The sequence below is a fragment of the Bos javanicus genome, chromosome 4 (assembly GCF_032452875.1).
Source record: "Bos javanicus breed banteng chromosome 4, ARS-OSU_banteng_1.0, whole genome shotgun sequence".
In the NCBI taxonomy this organism is placed as follows: Eukaryota; Metazoa; Chordata; class Mammalia; order Artiodactyla; family Bovidae; genus Bos; species Bos javanicus.
In genome coordinates, this window is record NC_083871.1 from 71,854,895 (window position 1) to 71,871,646 (window position 16,752).

Genomic DNA, 16,752 nt, shown 5'->3' on the forward strand with positions numbered 1-16,752 from the left:
CCAGAATAATAACACACTAGATTACTTCTTAGTGGAAAGGCTTTCAAGGGTAGGATTTGGCTGTCATTGCCCTTGATTAAGGGACTAATCTCAGCATGAAGAGTGATGGGGCAACGTATGGCTGAACCCCTTCACTATTCACTTGAAACTATTACAACATTGTTTGTTAATTGGCTAGGACAGAGGAGCCTGGGGGGCTATAGTCCATGGGGTCACAGAGAGTCGGACACAACTACATGACTAACACACTCACCCCCAACACAAAATTAAAAGTTTAAAAAAAAAATTTTCAATTCAGAAAAAAAGAAGAGTGATGGGCCAACCAGATATTATACATCATCTGATGCAGATTAATTTACCTTGTATCACCTGAGTGTGAGCTAAGTTGCTTTAGTCGTGTCCAACTCTCTGTGACCCTATGGACTATAGCCCACCAAGGCTCTCCTGTCCACGGGATTCTCCAGCAAGAATACTGGAGTGGGTTGCTAGGCCTTCTCCAGGCCATCTTCCAGACCCAGTGATTGAATCTGTGTTTCTGAGGTGTTCTGCACTGCAGGCGGGTTCTTTACCACTAGTGCCACCTAGGAAGCCCAAGATGCATCCTAGTTTCAAATATAACTTAAGCCATCTTTTAGGTAAAACTTCTGTTTATAAGAAATAGGATAACTAAACAACATAGCAGGAAAGCACACAAGTAAATCCAAGGAGTGGATTCTGCAGGATAATGGCCTGGTCTGGTCTCTCTAGTAGGTCAACATCATAATCAAGGGAGAAAGGGATGGTCTAACTAATGCCACATATGGACCTAATTTGAAAATTCATACATACAAACCAGCTGTAAAGAGTATTTTTGTGTAAAATGCACTGCGTGTTACAGAGGTCTATTGAAATGGAAAAGTGGAAGTCAATGGCTGAAAAAAGGGTAAATTACAAAACAGCTTATGCAAAATGATTGCAGTCAGTAAAGAAAAAAATACATATGTATATTTATGAATAGAAAAAATATGGAGAAATATGCACCATGGTAGTATAGTGGTGATTTGGGTAATAAAAATGCAATGTCTTAATTTCTGCATTTTTACTTGCTGCTATTTCACAAGTTTATATATATTTTTTAGACCTCATATAAATTTATGCATTAAATTTCATACTTACATAAAAAATATAGCATGCTTGCAAAGTTCTACCAGATGCATTCTTCTAAGATACCACAAACTTAACATGGCCAGTTACTTTAACATGAGCATGACCGTAATAGCCCTCCCAGAGTGTTCTTTATCTCAGTAGATGCCATCAATTGTTTGTCAGAAATCCTGTCCTTATCAACTTCCCAGATTTCTCTTCTGTGGCTGTCACATGTAATCACTCACTAAGCCCTATTGATTTTACAGCTTAAAACTTGAAAATCCTCACATTTCCCACTATCTATGCTGCCATCGCAACTTCTCACCTTGGCACAAAACCATATAGCTCCACAATCTGACCTCTCCCTGTTTAATAACCTCCCCCACCCCTATCCCTTCCCAAGGTTCCCAATGTCCTCTGGATAAAGTTCAAATATCTTAGTATGCATTTAAGGCCTCAATTAACTGGCCCCTGCATAACGGTGTCTCTGACATGTGTTTCTGTTTTTTGTACTTGAGATATAGATTTATGTTGGAACCATCTCACTATACATTTACATAATTTTTGCAGTAACATAGTTAGAGAGTCATGGAAAATCTTGAGGAAAAGCATAGGGGTGCTGCCATTTGATTTTTAATGCTAAGATTTGCAGTGACAAGCAGGTGACACTTTATTCTTCTATCTCACGACCATTTATTGAACAGTCCATTCTTTCTCCACTAAAATATAGTGTTTCATAAATCAAGCTGCCATTTGTCTGAGGATGTATTTCTGGGGTTTCTCTTCTCTTCAGGTAATCTATTTTTCTAATACTGCCCCAATACCAAACTGTCTTAATTATAGATTTCTAAGAAATCTCCACTTCCCCTTCTCTCTTCTGAAACTGATTCGTCTTTGGTAAACTGATTAACTCTTCACCTACACAGACAAATGCTTAAGTTGAATTTATCTTTTGTCCCTGGGGAAAGTATGTCATTGTTTCTATCCCCTACAGCTCTCTCTTGTTCTAAGGTCATCAGCTGCAACCCAGTCTTAGAAGCAATACTGAAAAGGCATATCACTGGTCACAAGAAGGGCTGGGAAACAGTGGTATTAAGGAAGAAAAATCCACTATCACCATGAGAAAAGTGTCCCAAGCATGTGGTCTGATGGTGAAATAGGTTTGTTGTTGTTTTTTTTTAATTACACAAAGAAAAACCCATTCTAATGCATTTCTTTGACAGACACTGTACATCTGTATAGTAAGTGTATCTGTTTATGTAGCATAAGCATATGAGGATATTAAAACATCTAAGTTGTAATTTGCAACATATGGCCCTAAATCTTTCAAAAACTTCATCTTAAACAGAAACTACTAAAAGAGTATTTTGGGAATACAGGGGACTTGGAAAGAAGAGAATAGAGAAAGTTTACCTGGAAGTGAGGCTCTTTGAGTATACCAACCAGTTCTGCCACATTTTCATCCACATTTATTAGAGGGGTGATATCTTCGAGAATTTCATTGACTAATTCCAAGTTATTATCACTGACAGCTTCTAGTTTTGAATCTTCTAGCCTCTCATGAGCCTGAAAAAATACCAGTATATTAAAATAATAACACATACTGCTTTGCTCAGACTGTGGTTTTCTTCTTGAAAACTTTTGAAAGTTTTAAAAGATATTACTTGATGGTTTGATCTACTGAAATTGAACCTTTCAATCAGAGGAAACATACAGATTTCATAGTAAATGTTATCATGCAATTAGCAGCACTTTAAAGGAATACCTCCAAAGAAGAAATTTTAAGTCATATGAAATAAACCGTAAGAAGAAATTATAATTGTTATGAAACAAAATTGTCAAAAAGACCAAGTGTAATTTAAATAGAGCAATGAGTTTCTATTAGATTTAGATATGAAAAATGTTAAGATGACTAGGGAATGCCACTAAGAGCGAGAACAGGTACCTCTATAATTTTCTTAAAGCGTAACAGAAGCCTGATAAAGAGAGGATGATGAGATCATTTAACATATATCATGGAATGATTATAACCACTGAGAAAAAAAAAAACACAACTATTTAACTCACAAGACAAGTTGGAAATACTGTTTTTTTATTTAATTTATTCATTTATTGTTTTGCTAGGCTAGGTCTATCAGTGCTGTGCACGTGCTTTCTTCATTTGCAGAGAGTGGGGGCTACTCTCTAGTTGCAAGGGTTTCTCAGCACAGTGGCCTCTCCTGCTGTGGAGCACAGGCTTCAGTAGTTGTGGCATATGGGCTTCAGAGCGCAGGCTCGTTAGTTGTGGCACACAGGCTCAGTTGCCCTGTGGCATGTGGGATCCTCCCCGACTAGGGATCCAACTAGTGTCTCTCACACTGTAAGGTAAATTCTGAACCACTGGACCAGCAGGGAAACCTTTGCTAATTGTTTTAATATAAATATTTGTTGTTTAAAAAAAAATCTAATTTAGCATGATTAATCTTGCAAATAGTCTTAATACTCTAATGATAGTATACGAAAGCTTAAAAAAGGAAGAAAAGAACTTGAACATTTATTGAGGGCTTTTGTTTTGTGCCAGTAAATATATTCTAAGTTCAGTATCAGACTGTGCATGTGTGTAGTCAGCTAAGGTAGGTATGTTGTTACCATCCTCACCTTACAGACACAGACCCTGATGATGCAAAATGAGATAAAGTGACTGCCTGAGTTCACACTACTGGTAAGCAACTAAGTGAGGTAGTCCAACATCATCAAACTTGAGCTCTTAACTATTAAATCTTATTCAACTTTTTGATTATACAGTAAGCTACCCTATGGCACCCCACTCCAGTACTCTTGCCTGGAAAACTCCATGGACGGAGGAGCCTGGTAGGCTACAGTCCATGGGGTTGCTAAGAGTTGGAAACGACTGAGCAACTTCACTTTCACTCTTCACTTTCATGCACTGGAGAAGGAAATGGCAACCCACTCTAGTGTTCTTGCCTTGAGAATCCCAGGGACGGGGAAGCCTGGTTGGGCTGCTGTCTATGGGGTTGCACAGAGTCGGACACGACTGAAGCGACTTAGCAGCAGCAGCACCCTATCATCATCTTACAGTTAATTATTTAATCGAAAATATTATACATTATCAATCATTTAAAAGTATGACATATGCTCTCACTGACTGTTAGTTGAGTTGTTACTTCTTAGCATAGCTCTTTCAGTGTCAGTTCAGTTCAGTTCACTCTCTCAGTCGTGTCCAACTCTTCACAACCCCATGAATTGCAGCACACCAGGCCTCCCTGTCCATCACCAACTCCCGGAGTTCACTCAGACTCACGTCCATTGAGTCAGTGATGCCATCCAGCCATCTCATCCTCTGTCATCCCCTTCTCCTCCTGCCCCCAATCCCTCCCAGCATCAGAGTCTTTTCCAATGAGTCAACTCTTTGCATGAGGTGGCCAAAGTACTGTAGCTTCAGCTTTAGCATCATTCCCTCCAAAGAAATCCCAGGGCTGATCTCCTTCAGAATGGACTGGTTGGACCTCCTTGCAGTCCAAGGGACTCTCAAGAGTCTTCTCCAACACCACAGTTCAAAAGCATCAATTCTTCAGCGCTCACCTTTCTTCACAGTCCAACTCTCACATCCACACATGACCACAGGAAAAACCATAGCCTTGACTAGACGGACCTTTGTTGACAAAGTAATGTCTCTGCTTTTGAATATGCTGTCTAGGTTGGTCATAACTTTCCTTCCAAAGAGTAAGCGTCTTTTCATTTCTTGGCTGCAGTCACCATCTGCAGCGATTTTGGAGCCCAGAAAAATAAAGTCTGACACTGTTTCCACTGTTTCTCCATCTATTTCCCATGAAGTCATGAGACCAGATGCTATGATCTTCATTTTCTGAATGTTGAGCTTTAAGCCAACTTTTTCACTCTCCTCTTTCACTTTCATCAAGAGGCTTTTGAGTTCCTCTTCACTTTCTGCCATAAGGGTGGTGTCATATCTGAGGTTATTGATATTTCTCCCGGCAATCTTGATTCTAGCTTGTGCTTCTTCCAGTCCAGCGTTTCTCATGATGTACTCTGCCTTTAAGTTAAATAAGCAGGGTGATAATATACAGCCTTGACGTACTCCTTTTTCTATTTGGAACCAGTATGTTCCGTGTCCGGTTCTAATTGTTGCTTCCTGACCTGCATACAAATTTCTCAAGAGGCAGGTCAGGTGGTCTGGTATTCCCATTTCTTTCAGAATTTTCCATAGTTGATTGTGATCCACACAGTCAAAGGCTTTGGCATAGTCAATAATGCAGAAATAGATGTTTTTCTGGAACTCTCTTGCTTTTTCCATGATCCAGCGGATGTTGGCAATTTGATCTCTGGTTCCTCTGCCTTTTCTAAAACCAGCTTGAACATCAGGAAGTTCACGGTTCATGTATTGCTGAAGCCTGGCTTGGAGAATTTTAAGCATTACTTTACTAGCATGTGAGATGAGTGCTGCTGCTGCTGCTGTTGCGTCACTTCAGTCGTGTCCGACTCTGTGCGACCCCATAGACGGCAGCCCACCAGGCTCCCCTGTCCCTGGGATTCTCCAGGCAAGAACACTGGAGTGGGTTGCCATTTCCTTCTCCAATGCATGAAAGTGAAAAGTGAAAGTGAAGTTGCTCAGTTGTGCCCGACTCTTAGCGACCCCATGGACTGCAGCCTACCAGGCTCCTCCATCCATGTGATTTTTCAGGCAAGAGTACTGGAGTGGGGTGCTAGATATGCTAAATTATACTTCTATGGTTCAAGAAGACCACCCACAGTGTCAATCTCCATTCTTTTGCTCAAAGAGCTATATGAATTACCTGTTGCTCCAGGGAACAGATGATGACTGGCTTAAAATTTTCAGGTACTAAGCCAATATATTTTCTATAATATCCTATGTTACTTAAGACTTTTTGATTAAATTGAAGTCTTTGCAAAAAGTAGAAGAACAGGAAAGATCATTGGCTTGAAAACTCTAATACCTTTCCCTTCCTTTCTATCTTGATCAACCTTATTGTTCCTAAACTGTGCGAGAACAGGAGGGAATGTGGAAAGACTACCAGCAAAAGAGAAAGAGGAAGTCAAGTAGAGGGCAAAACTATGCTATAAAAACAAACATACCTGAAGGTGTCTGCACATCAACCCTACAGAGATTGCTTCTATGGTAGGAAAAAATTGTCACTACACAACACATAAATCCTCAGAGAAAGAAAACATTTTTTTAAGTGAAACTGCAGATATAATTAATATAGAAAATCAATTTCTGAAATATAGTTGGGTTCAATTAAGATAAACTTTAGTATTTCCAAGAAAGCAACTATAGGTCAATATTTGTTAATATGTAAACTGTATAAGTTCTAGTATAATGTGAAAGAAGTTGAGACCTCAAGTCAAAATTTATTTAGCAGCTTTCAAAAGGCAAGTCAGGGAAGCCTGGTGTGCTGCAGTCCATGGGGTCACAAAGAGTTGGACACGACTGAACTGACTGACTGACGAGGCAAGTACCAACTTGAATTTAACTAATCAAACAGGCTTCCCAGGTGGCACTAGAGGTAAGGAACCCACCTGTCAATGCAGGAGACTTAAGAGATGTGGGTTTGATCCCTGAGTCAGGAAGATCCCCTGGAGGAGGACATGGCAATCTACTCCAGTAATCTTGCCTGGAGAAGCTCATGGACAGAAGGGCCTAGAGGACTATGGTCCATAGGATCACCAAGGGTCAGACACTACTGAAGTGATGCAGCACACACAATCAAACAAAAGAGACAAAGGAAATACTGAAAACTTACCAGAGAGACAGAAATGAATCATATGCTATTTGAATAAATGTGTCTTGTTTCCTTTAAGAAAAAGGATTATTAGAAACCTAACACAACTCAATAGAAATATATTTCTCCTGCCACAAGAACTTGGAAGAACATGCCATAACTGACTTTGTAGAATACTTGGAGTTGATAAAAATATAGCCTAGCCCTTTTGTATGTCTAGTTCTAAGAATCCTATTCACCACTGCACCTTAGAAAAATGAGCTGCAGGGAAGAAAAAGTTCTTTCAAAACTTCTGGGTATTTTGCACAAACACAGTTCATCCATGCTGGTAAACAAAATTTTTAACAAGTTATGCAGTGTACATAAAGTGACAAATGCTATTATCTAGTAATGATAATGCTGTAATTATTACGTGTAGTAACCTTATCTTTCTCTGTTAAAAACAAAAATACTATATATTGTTTCTTCTTAGAACATGGCTAAGTATACAGTAGTTGCTAATTAACTACTTCTTTAAAAAGTGATTAAATAAAAAGGAGATAAGACTGACTGTGGTCAATAGACATCTCTTATTCTAGAGATTTTTGAACTAAGACAAACAGCAATCCACAAATAGTCAAAAAATAGGTAAAAATTTGAGCAGAAAGTAGAAATGAGACAAAAGAGAATGGAGAATTCAATTTTTACTTTGCTACTACATACATATCAAAAAAGATGAGATATGTTTTGTTGAAAAAAATGGATGAAATAAGTATAACTAAATTAGAATTGAATTATCTAATGAGTAATCTAGTGAATCAAAAAAAGCTCAAATTCTTAGATTAGATAAACTGTATCTCACGGTACTCAGGGAGGTGAGCCACTCTGAAAGATACCTGTAGAATTAGAAGAACCAAAGAGATGTCAAAAAACTAAAAATGAGAATCTTTACAAAAAATATTTACAAAATAAATCTTCACAAAAAAGGAAATTCAAATACTTCTTAAACATATGAAAAGATACACAACTTCCTTCATAAGAAAAATGCAACTAAAACTATACTGAAATATTAATTTCTTTATGAGACTGGCAAAGATAAATTCTTTTGTCATCCTTCTTATTTAACTTATATGCAGAGTACATCATGAGAAATGCTGGACTGGAAGAAGCACAAACTGGAATCAAGATTGCTGGGAGAAAGATCAATAACCTCAGATATGCAGATGACACCACCCTTATGGCAGAAAGTGAAGAGGAACTCAAAAGCCTCTTGATGAAAGTGAAAGAGGAGAGTGAAAAAGTTGGCTTAAAGCTCAACGTTCAGAAAACGAAGATCATGGCATCTCGTCCCAGCACTTCATGGGAAACAGATGAGGAAACAGTGGAAACAGTGTCAGACTTTATGTGTTTGGGCTCCAAAATCACTGCAGATGGTGACTGCAGCCATGAAATTAAAAGACACTTACTCCTTGGAATGAAAGTTATGACCAACCTAGACAGCATATTCAAAAGCAGAGACATTACTTTGCCAAAAAGGTCCGTCTAGTCAAGGCTATGGTTTTTCCTGTGGTCATGTGTGGATGTGAGAGTTGGACTGTGAAGAAAGGTGAGCGCTGAAGAATTGATGCTTTTGAACTGTGGTGTTGGAGAAGACTCTTGAGAGTCCCTTGGACTGCAAGGAGATCTAAGCAGTCCATTCTAAAGGAGATCAGCCCTGGGTGTTCTTTGCAAGGAATGATGCTAAAGCTGAAACTCCAGTACTTTGGCCACCTCATGCGAAGAGTTGACTCATTGGAAAAGACTCTGATGCTGGGAGGGATTGGGGGCAGGAGGAAAAGGGGATGACAGAGGATGAGATGGCTGGATGGCATCACTGACTCGATGGACGTGAGTCTGAGTGAACTCCGGGAGTTGGTGATGGACAGCGAGGCCTGGCGTGCTGCGATTCATGGGGTCGTAAAGAGTCGGACACAACTCAGCGACTGAACTGAACTGACTGATTATGTTGTTGAGAATATGTCAGATGACATGTACTCTCACACATTTTTTTTTTTTTTCTGGTGGGAGCACACTAGTGAGCAGTATGACTATAACAACCAAAATCACACAATTCTTTCAACATTTTTCCTAGAGATACACACACAGGTGTAAAATAACATGTAGCAAGACTGCATAATACAGCATGACATAAGTAAAAAAGCCATCTAAATATCAGAAGTTTGACTAAATTTTTTGGATATACTCAATACAATGGAATATTATGCCACTTTTAAAGAGAACAAAGGTTCTCTGAAGATATTGATATGAATATGTAAAAAATAAATCAAGGTTTAGAATGCAGAATACAGACCCACAGGTACTATTATATTCAATAGTGAATATTATTGTATTTAACACATAGTTTTCCCCTAAGATTGGAAACAAGAACGTCTGCTCTCATCACTGTATTCAACATTTGTACTCAATCTCCTAGAATGACAATTAGTCCAGAAAAAATAAAAATAAAAAAGAACGCATGTGTATAAATGAGTCCCTCTGTTGTCCAGCAGAAATTAACACAACACTGTAAATCAATTATAATTCAATTAAAATAAATAAAAAGGCCAATGAAGAAAGTTCCCTAAAAAAGAAATAAAAGGCATTCAGATTAGAAAGAAAGAAGTAAAACTATCTTTATTCATAGATTTGTATTGAGACAATCCTAAGGAATCCACTAAAAAACTACTGGAACCAATATACAAGTTAAGCAAGATTGCAGGATAGAAGATTAATGTACAAAAATCAATATACTATATACTAAAAATGAACAATCTGAAAAGAAAATTAAGAAAATAATTCAATTCACAATAGCACTGAAAAGAGTAAAATACTTAAAGTAATTTTAATGAAAGTGAAAACTCACTCTGAAAACTGTAAAACATTGTTGAAAGAAATAAAGACTTAAATGAAAAATCACTTTATGTTCATGGATCTAAAAACTTTGTTGTTTTTAAGATGTTGCTCTTAAGATGGTAATACTCTCTTAGAATGATCAATACAATGTCTACTGGAATCCCAGAAGTTTCTTTGTAGAAACTGACATACTGATTCTAAAATTTGTATGGAATTGCAAGGCATCCGGAATAGCCAAAACAATTCTGAAAAAGAATAAAGTGGAAGATTAACATTTTCTGATTTCAAAACTTACTACCAAGCTACACTAACCAAAACAGTGTGGTACTGTCATAAGGACAGACATAGACCAATGAGATAGAAGACAGTCCAGAAATAAAGGCTCACATGTACAGTCCAGTAATTTTTGACAAGGGTGGCAAACACAGCTGGGAAAACTGGATATTCACATACAAGAGAATGAAAATGGATCACTATCTAACACTATATAAAACAACTCAAAAATGGATCAGAGACCTAAACGTAAGACCTAAAACTGTAAAATTATTAGAAGAAAACAGAGTCAAAGCTTCATAACACTGTAAATGGCAGATTTGTCGGCTATGACACCAAAGGCAGAGGCAACAACGGAAAAAAAAAATAGGTAAAAGAATTTCTTGAGAATTAAAAAAAACACAAAAACTATGCACCAAAAGATAATGTCAAGAGTAAACAGCATCGTGCTTGCTGTTTAGCATAGGGATTTTAGTAGTATAACACTGAGATAATAAGAAAGAGTTTCTTTGATTGCAAATTTTCTAGATCTCAAGAAAGATGAAAGTCCTCAGTTTGACCAAAAAAAAAAAAAAAAAACCCTAACAACTAAGTGAAATATATGAAAACAATCCAAATCTAGGCTCCTCAAGAAATAGAAAAAAAAAAACACACAAACTTAAGTGACATTTAGACTGAAAGCAATTTTCTCATTGAAGAATTATATTCAGGAGACAAAGGGATGCATTTTTAAATGTTGAATTAAATAAAGGGTGGAGTTTATTTCTTTACTGCTTGAATTCTGGGCTCAACTGTGCAACTTGCTCTAGCCAATAGGAGGATGAAGTGAAAATGATGATGTACCCATTTCAAACTGAGGCCTGAACTGTGAGTATTTTCTGTACTGATGCCTTTGCCTTGGGGAAGAACATGCTTATGCTACCCACTCGTCTTAGGAGGAGAATGAGAGACGTGAAAAGCACAGCCACTCTAAACTGAGAATGGTGGAGATAAGCTTACCCACAGATACATGAAAATAAATCACTGCTTTTTAAGTTCTTGAAAAAAAAAAGAGTAAACAGGTAACCAACCAAATAGGAAAAATATTGGCAAACCATATATCTGATAAGGGATTAATAGCTAAGATATATATGTAAAACTCCCAATATTCAACACACACAAAAACAACTTGATTCAAAAATGAGCAAAGAATCTAAATAAACATTTCCCCATAGATATACAAGTGGCCAATAAGCACATGAAAAACAATCAGTGAGGGCTTCCCTTGTGGCTCAGCTGGTAAAGAATCCACCTGCAATGTGGGAGACCTGGGTTTGATCCCTGGGTTGGGAAGATCCCCTGGAGAAGGGAAAGGCTACCCACTCCAGTATTCTGGCCTGGAGAATTCCATGGACTATACAGTCCATGGGGTTGCAAAGAGCTGGACATGCCTGAGTGAAAAAAAATAAAAAAGAAGGAAAAACAATCAGTGAGCCTGAAGATATGCCAGTAGAAACCTCTCACACTGAAATCAGAGATAAAAAAGAAATGGCACAAATGGAATAGAACAAATCTAAGGACTGTGCTGCTGCTGCTGCTAAGTCGCTTCAGTTGTGTTCCACTCTGTGCAACCCCATAGACGGCAGCCCACCAGGCTCCCCCATCCCTGGGATTCTCCAGGCAAGAATACTGGAGTGGGTTGCCATGTCCTTCTCCAATGCATAAAAGCGCAAAGTGAAAGTGAAGTTGCTCAGTCATGTCCGACTCTTCGTGACCCCACGGACTGCAGCCCACCAGGCTCCTCTGTCCATGGGATTTTCCAGGCAAGAGTACTGAGGTGGGGTGCCATGTGGGACAACTACAAAAAGATATAACACACATATAAGGGGAACAGCAGACTAACAAAGAGAAACAGAAGAGTACTTGAGGCTATAATGACAGAATTTTTTATAAAATTAATGATAGACACCAAACTATAGATCCAGGAATCTGAGAGATCACCAAACAATCATATTCAAAGTGCAAAAATCAAAGACAGAGAGAAAAGTTTGAAAGAAACTGGAGGAAAAATATTCTTACCTATGGAGGAGCAAGGATAAGAATTACACAGGACTTCTCCAGAAATCATGGAAGCAAGAAGAGTGTGTAGTGAAATACTTAAAGTGTAGAAAGAAAAAATCCTATCAACCTAGAATTATAGCTAAACAGTCAAACCATCCTTCAAAAATGAAGTTTTTTGAAGGAGAAATAAAGACTCTGTCTGACAAAGACTGGGAATTTATTGCTGATAGACTGGCCTTGAAAACAACATTAAAAGAGGTTCTTTAGAGAGGAAAACAATATACGTTCAAAAACCACATCTCAATTAAGAAAAAAAAAAAGATTAAAGAAAAAAATAAATGAAAGTAAAATAAAATCTAAAAAAAAAACCTTACTCTAATAGATTAACTCTTCAAATTAATAGCAACAATACTTGGTGGTTATAACTTATGGATAAATGAAATGACTGATGGCTATAAGGGGGAAATTGGAAATACTCTTATAAGATAGTTACTTCATGTGCAGTAATACAGTGAAGTAATATAGGGGAAATGGACTGAGATTAGTTGTAAATCTTTATTTTAAAATCAACAGGAAACCACTAAAAATAAATATAACTGCTATGTTTAAAAAGGAGAAAAAATGAAATCATATAAAATGCTCAATTAAAACAGAAATGGCAGAAAATGAATAGACCAAACAATAAGAAAAGAAGACTTACGTATCTTGCTGTCTATAAAAAAAGACCACTTTAAATGTAAAAATAGATGTAGACTGTACAGTAGTTTGAACATTCTTTGGCATTGCCCTTCTTTGGGACTGGAATGAAAACTGACCTTTTCCAGTTCTATGGCCATTGCTGAGTTTTCCAAATTTGCTGGCATAGAGTCCAGTACTTTAACAGCATTATTTTTTAGGATTTGAAATAGCTCAGCTGCAATTCAATCATCTCCACTAGCTTTGTTCGTAGTAATGCTCCCTAAAGCCCACTTGACTTCACACTCCAGGAATGACTGGCTCAGGTGAGTGACTACATCATCATGGTTATCTGGATCATTAAGACCTTATTTATACAGTTCTTCTGTGTATTCTTGCCAACTCTTTTTAGTCCCTCTGCTTCTGTTAGGTCCTTGCCATTTCTGTGCTTTATTGTGCCCATCTTTGCACGACATGTTCCCCTGGTACCTCTAATTTTCTTGAAGAGCTCTCCAGTCATTCCCATTCTATTTTTTCCTCTATTTCTTTGCACTGATCACTGAGGAAGGCTTTCTTATCTCTCCTTGCTAGTCTTCGGAAATCTGCATTCAGTAGGGTATGTCTATCCCTTTCTTCTTTGCCTCTCGCTTCTCTTCTTTACTCAGCTCTTTGTAAGGTTTCTCAGATAACCATTTTGACTTTTTGCATTTCTTTTCCTTTGAGGTGGTTTTGGTCACTGCCCACTGACAACGTTATGAACTTCTATCCACAGTTCTTCAGGCACCAGATCAGATCTTATCCCTTGAATCTATTTGTCACTTTGACTGTATAATCATAAGGATTTGGTTTAGGTCATACCTGAATAAGCTGAGTGGTTTTCCCTACTTTATTCAATTTAAGTCTGAATTTGGCAATAAGGAACTCATGATCTGAGCCACAGTCAGCTCCAGGTGTTGTTTTTGCTAACTTTATAGAGCTTCTCCATTTCTGACTGGAAAGAATATAATCAATCTGATTTCTGTACTGACCATCTGGTGATGTCCATGTATAGAGTAATCTCTTGTGTTGTTGGGAAAGGGTGTTTGCTATGCCAAACACTGTTCAAAATATGGCACAGTTGCACTCATTTCACATGCCAGAAAAGTAATGCCTGGCGTGCTACAGTCCATGGTGTCACAAAGAGTCAGACATGACTTAGCAACTCAACAATCACAGGTAGATTAGAAGTAAAATAATGAGAAGGATATACCATGCTGCTGCTGCTGCTAAGTCACTTCAGTTGTGTCCAACTCTGTGCGACCCCACAGATGGCAGCCCACCAGGCTCCCCCATCCCTGGGATTCTCCAGGCAAGAACACTGGAGTGGGTTGCCATTTCCTTCTCCATGCTAACATTAATCAAAAGAAAGCTGGGGTAGCTATATTAGTTTCAGACAGTCTTCAGAACAAGGAAAATTATCAGGAACAAACATTCAGTTCAGTTCAATCTCTTAGTTGTGTCTGACTTTTTGCGACCCTTTGTAGCACACCAGGCTTCCCTGTCCATCACCACTCCCATAGCTTGCTCAAACTCATGCCCATCAAATCGGTGATGCCATCTCATCCTCTGTTGTCCCCTCTTCCTCCTGCCTTCAATCTTTCCCAGAATCAGGGTCTTTTCCAGTGAGTCAGTTCTCTGCATCAGGTGGCCAAAGTATTGGAGCTTCAGCATCAGTACTTCCAATGAATATTCAGGAATGATTTCCTTTAGGAACAGACATTACACAACAATAAGGACAGAACAATCCTTAAAGTAAATGCTCCTAACAGTAGAGCATCAAAATATGTGAAGCAAAATGTGATAGAACTTCAATATGAAACAGATTAGTCCACTATTATAGTTGGATTAATACTCCTCTGAGATCCAGCAGGCAGAAAATAAGTAAGGATAGAGTTGAACTGAACAAAACACCAATAAATTTCATCCAACAGCAGAGTGCACATTCTTCTCAAGTTCACATGGAAGTTTCACCAAGTTAGAACACAACATGGGCCATAAAACACACCTTAGCAAGCTTATAAGAATAAAGAGCATATAAAGTATAATAAAAATTCCACCTACCTTTGTTGGAGACCCATCAACATACTTCTAAATAAGACATGGGGCAAAGAAGAAATCTCAAAAAAATTTTTTTTTAAAAATCTGAACTAAATGAAAATACAACTTATAAAATGTATGGGTTGAAGTGAAAGCTGTATTTAAAGGGAAACTTATAGCACTGGATGCATATTTAGAAAAGAATAAAGATCTAAAATAAATAATCTAAAAAATTCCACCTTAGGAAACTCAAAATATCAAATTAAATACAAGCTAAATAAAAGATAATAAAGTATTGAGCAGAAATAAATGAAATTGAAAACATAAAATTAAAGAAACCAAAAGCAGGTTCTTTGAAAAAAGTGAATTGATAAACTTCTTACCAGCTTAACTAAGAAAAAAGAGAAGATATGAATTTACTAATATCAGAAATGAAAGAGCCCATTACTACTAATGTCATGTATAATAAAGGAATGGTTGGACAATCCATGCACATAAATTTGATGAACTAGGTGAAATGGAACAATTCCTTGAAAAACATAATTCACCAAACTCACAAAAGAAGATACAGATAATCTGAGTAGCCCTGTATCTGTTAAAGAAATTAAATCAATAATAATAATCTTCCAAAATCACCAGGTCCAGATGTGTTCACTGGTAAATTCTACCGAATATTTAAAGAAGAAATTACACCATTTTTTAAGTCTCTTACAGAAGGCAAAGGAAACACTTGCTAACTCAATCTATAAAGGCCAGCATTACTCTAATACCAAAACCAGAAAAAGATACTACATGTTGTTATACATCTGTCAAAACCCATAGAATGTACAACAGAAAGAGTGAACCCTAAAGTACACTATGGACATTACCTAATAAGGTTTAAAATTTATGGAAAAAAATAAGCAGAAAACACAGAGAATTCCCATATATCTGCTCTCCTATCCCTAGTTTCCTTTATTCACATCTTGTATTAATATGATAAATGCTATAATTAATTAGCCAGTATAGATACACCATTATTAATTAAAGCCTCTAGTTTATCTATTTATTATCACTTTTGTACAATTCCAATGGTTTTGACAAATGCATAAAGTCATTGATACACCCTAATAGTATCATACAGAGTAGCTTCACTGCCCTAAAAATGTCCTGTACTCCACCAAACCACCCCTCCTTTGTATCCCCCCAATTCTGGCAAGTACTGACTCTTTTGGTACTGTCTCTATATTTTTTACTTTTTACAGAATGTCATATGATTGGAATCATACAGTGTATAGCCTTTCAGACTGGCTTATATTACCTAGTAATAAGTATTTAAGGTTGGTTAAGTTCAGTTCAGTCGCTCAATCGTGTCCGACTCTTCGAGACCCCATGAATTGCAGCACACCAGGCCTCCCTATCCATCACCAACTCCCGGAGTCCATCCAAACCCATGTCCATCGAATAGGTGATGCCATCCAACCATCTCATCCTCTGCCATCACCTTCTCCTCCTGCCCTCAATCTTTTCCAGCATCAGGGTCTTTTCCAATGAGTCAGCTCTTCACATCAGGTGGCCAAAGTATTGGAGTTTCAGCTTCAACATCAGTCCTTCCAATGAACACCCAGGACTTATCTCCTTTAGGATGAACTGGTTGGATCTCCTTGCAGTCCAAGGGACCCTCAAGAGTCTTCTCCAACACCACAGTTCAAAAGCATCAATTCTTTGGTACTCTGCTTTCTTCACAGCCCAACTCTCACATCCATACATGACCACTGGAAAAACCATAGCCTTGACTAGATGGACCTTTTTGGCAAAGTAATGTCTGCTTTTTAACATGCTATCTAGGTTGGTCATAACTTTCCTTCCAAGGAGTAAGCGTCTTTTCATTTAATGGCTGCAATCATCATCTGCAGTGATTCTGAAGCCCCCCAAAATAAAATCTGATATTGTT

At 37.7% G+C, this 16,752-nt stretch overlaps 1 protein-coding gene across 12 annotated transcripts in view; it reads right to left on the reverse strand.

The window, feature by feature from the left end:
- Positions 1 to 16,752, reverse strand: part of PALS2 (protein associated with LIN7 2, MAGUK p55 family member) — a 165,054-nt gene that overhangs the window by 45,250 nt on the left and 103,052 nt on the right. For all 12 annotated transcript variants that reach the window (XM_061414339.1, XM_061414335.1, XM_061414336.1 and 9 more), the window contains one exon: positions 2,539 to 2,691. In XM_061414339.1, the coding sequence (XP_061270323.1) occupies positions 2,539 to 2,691 (153 nt within the window). The remainder of the gene's footprint in view (positions 1 to 2,538; positions 2,692 to 16,752) is intronic.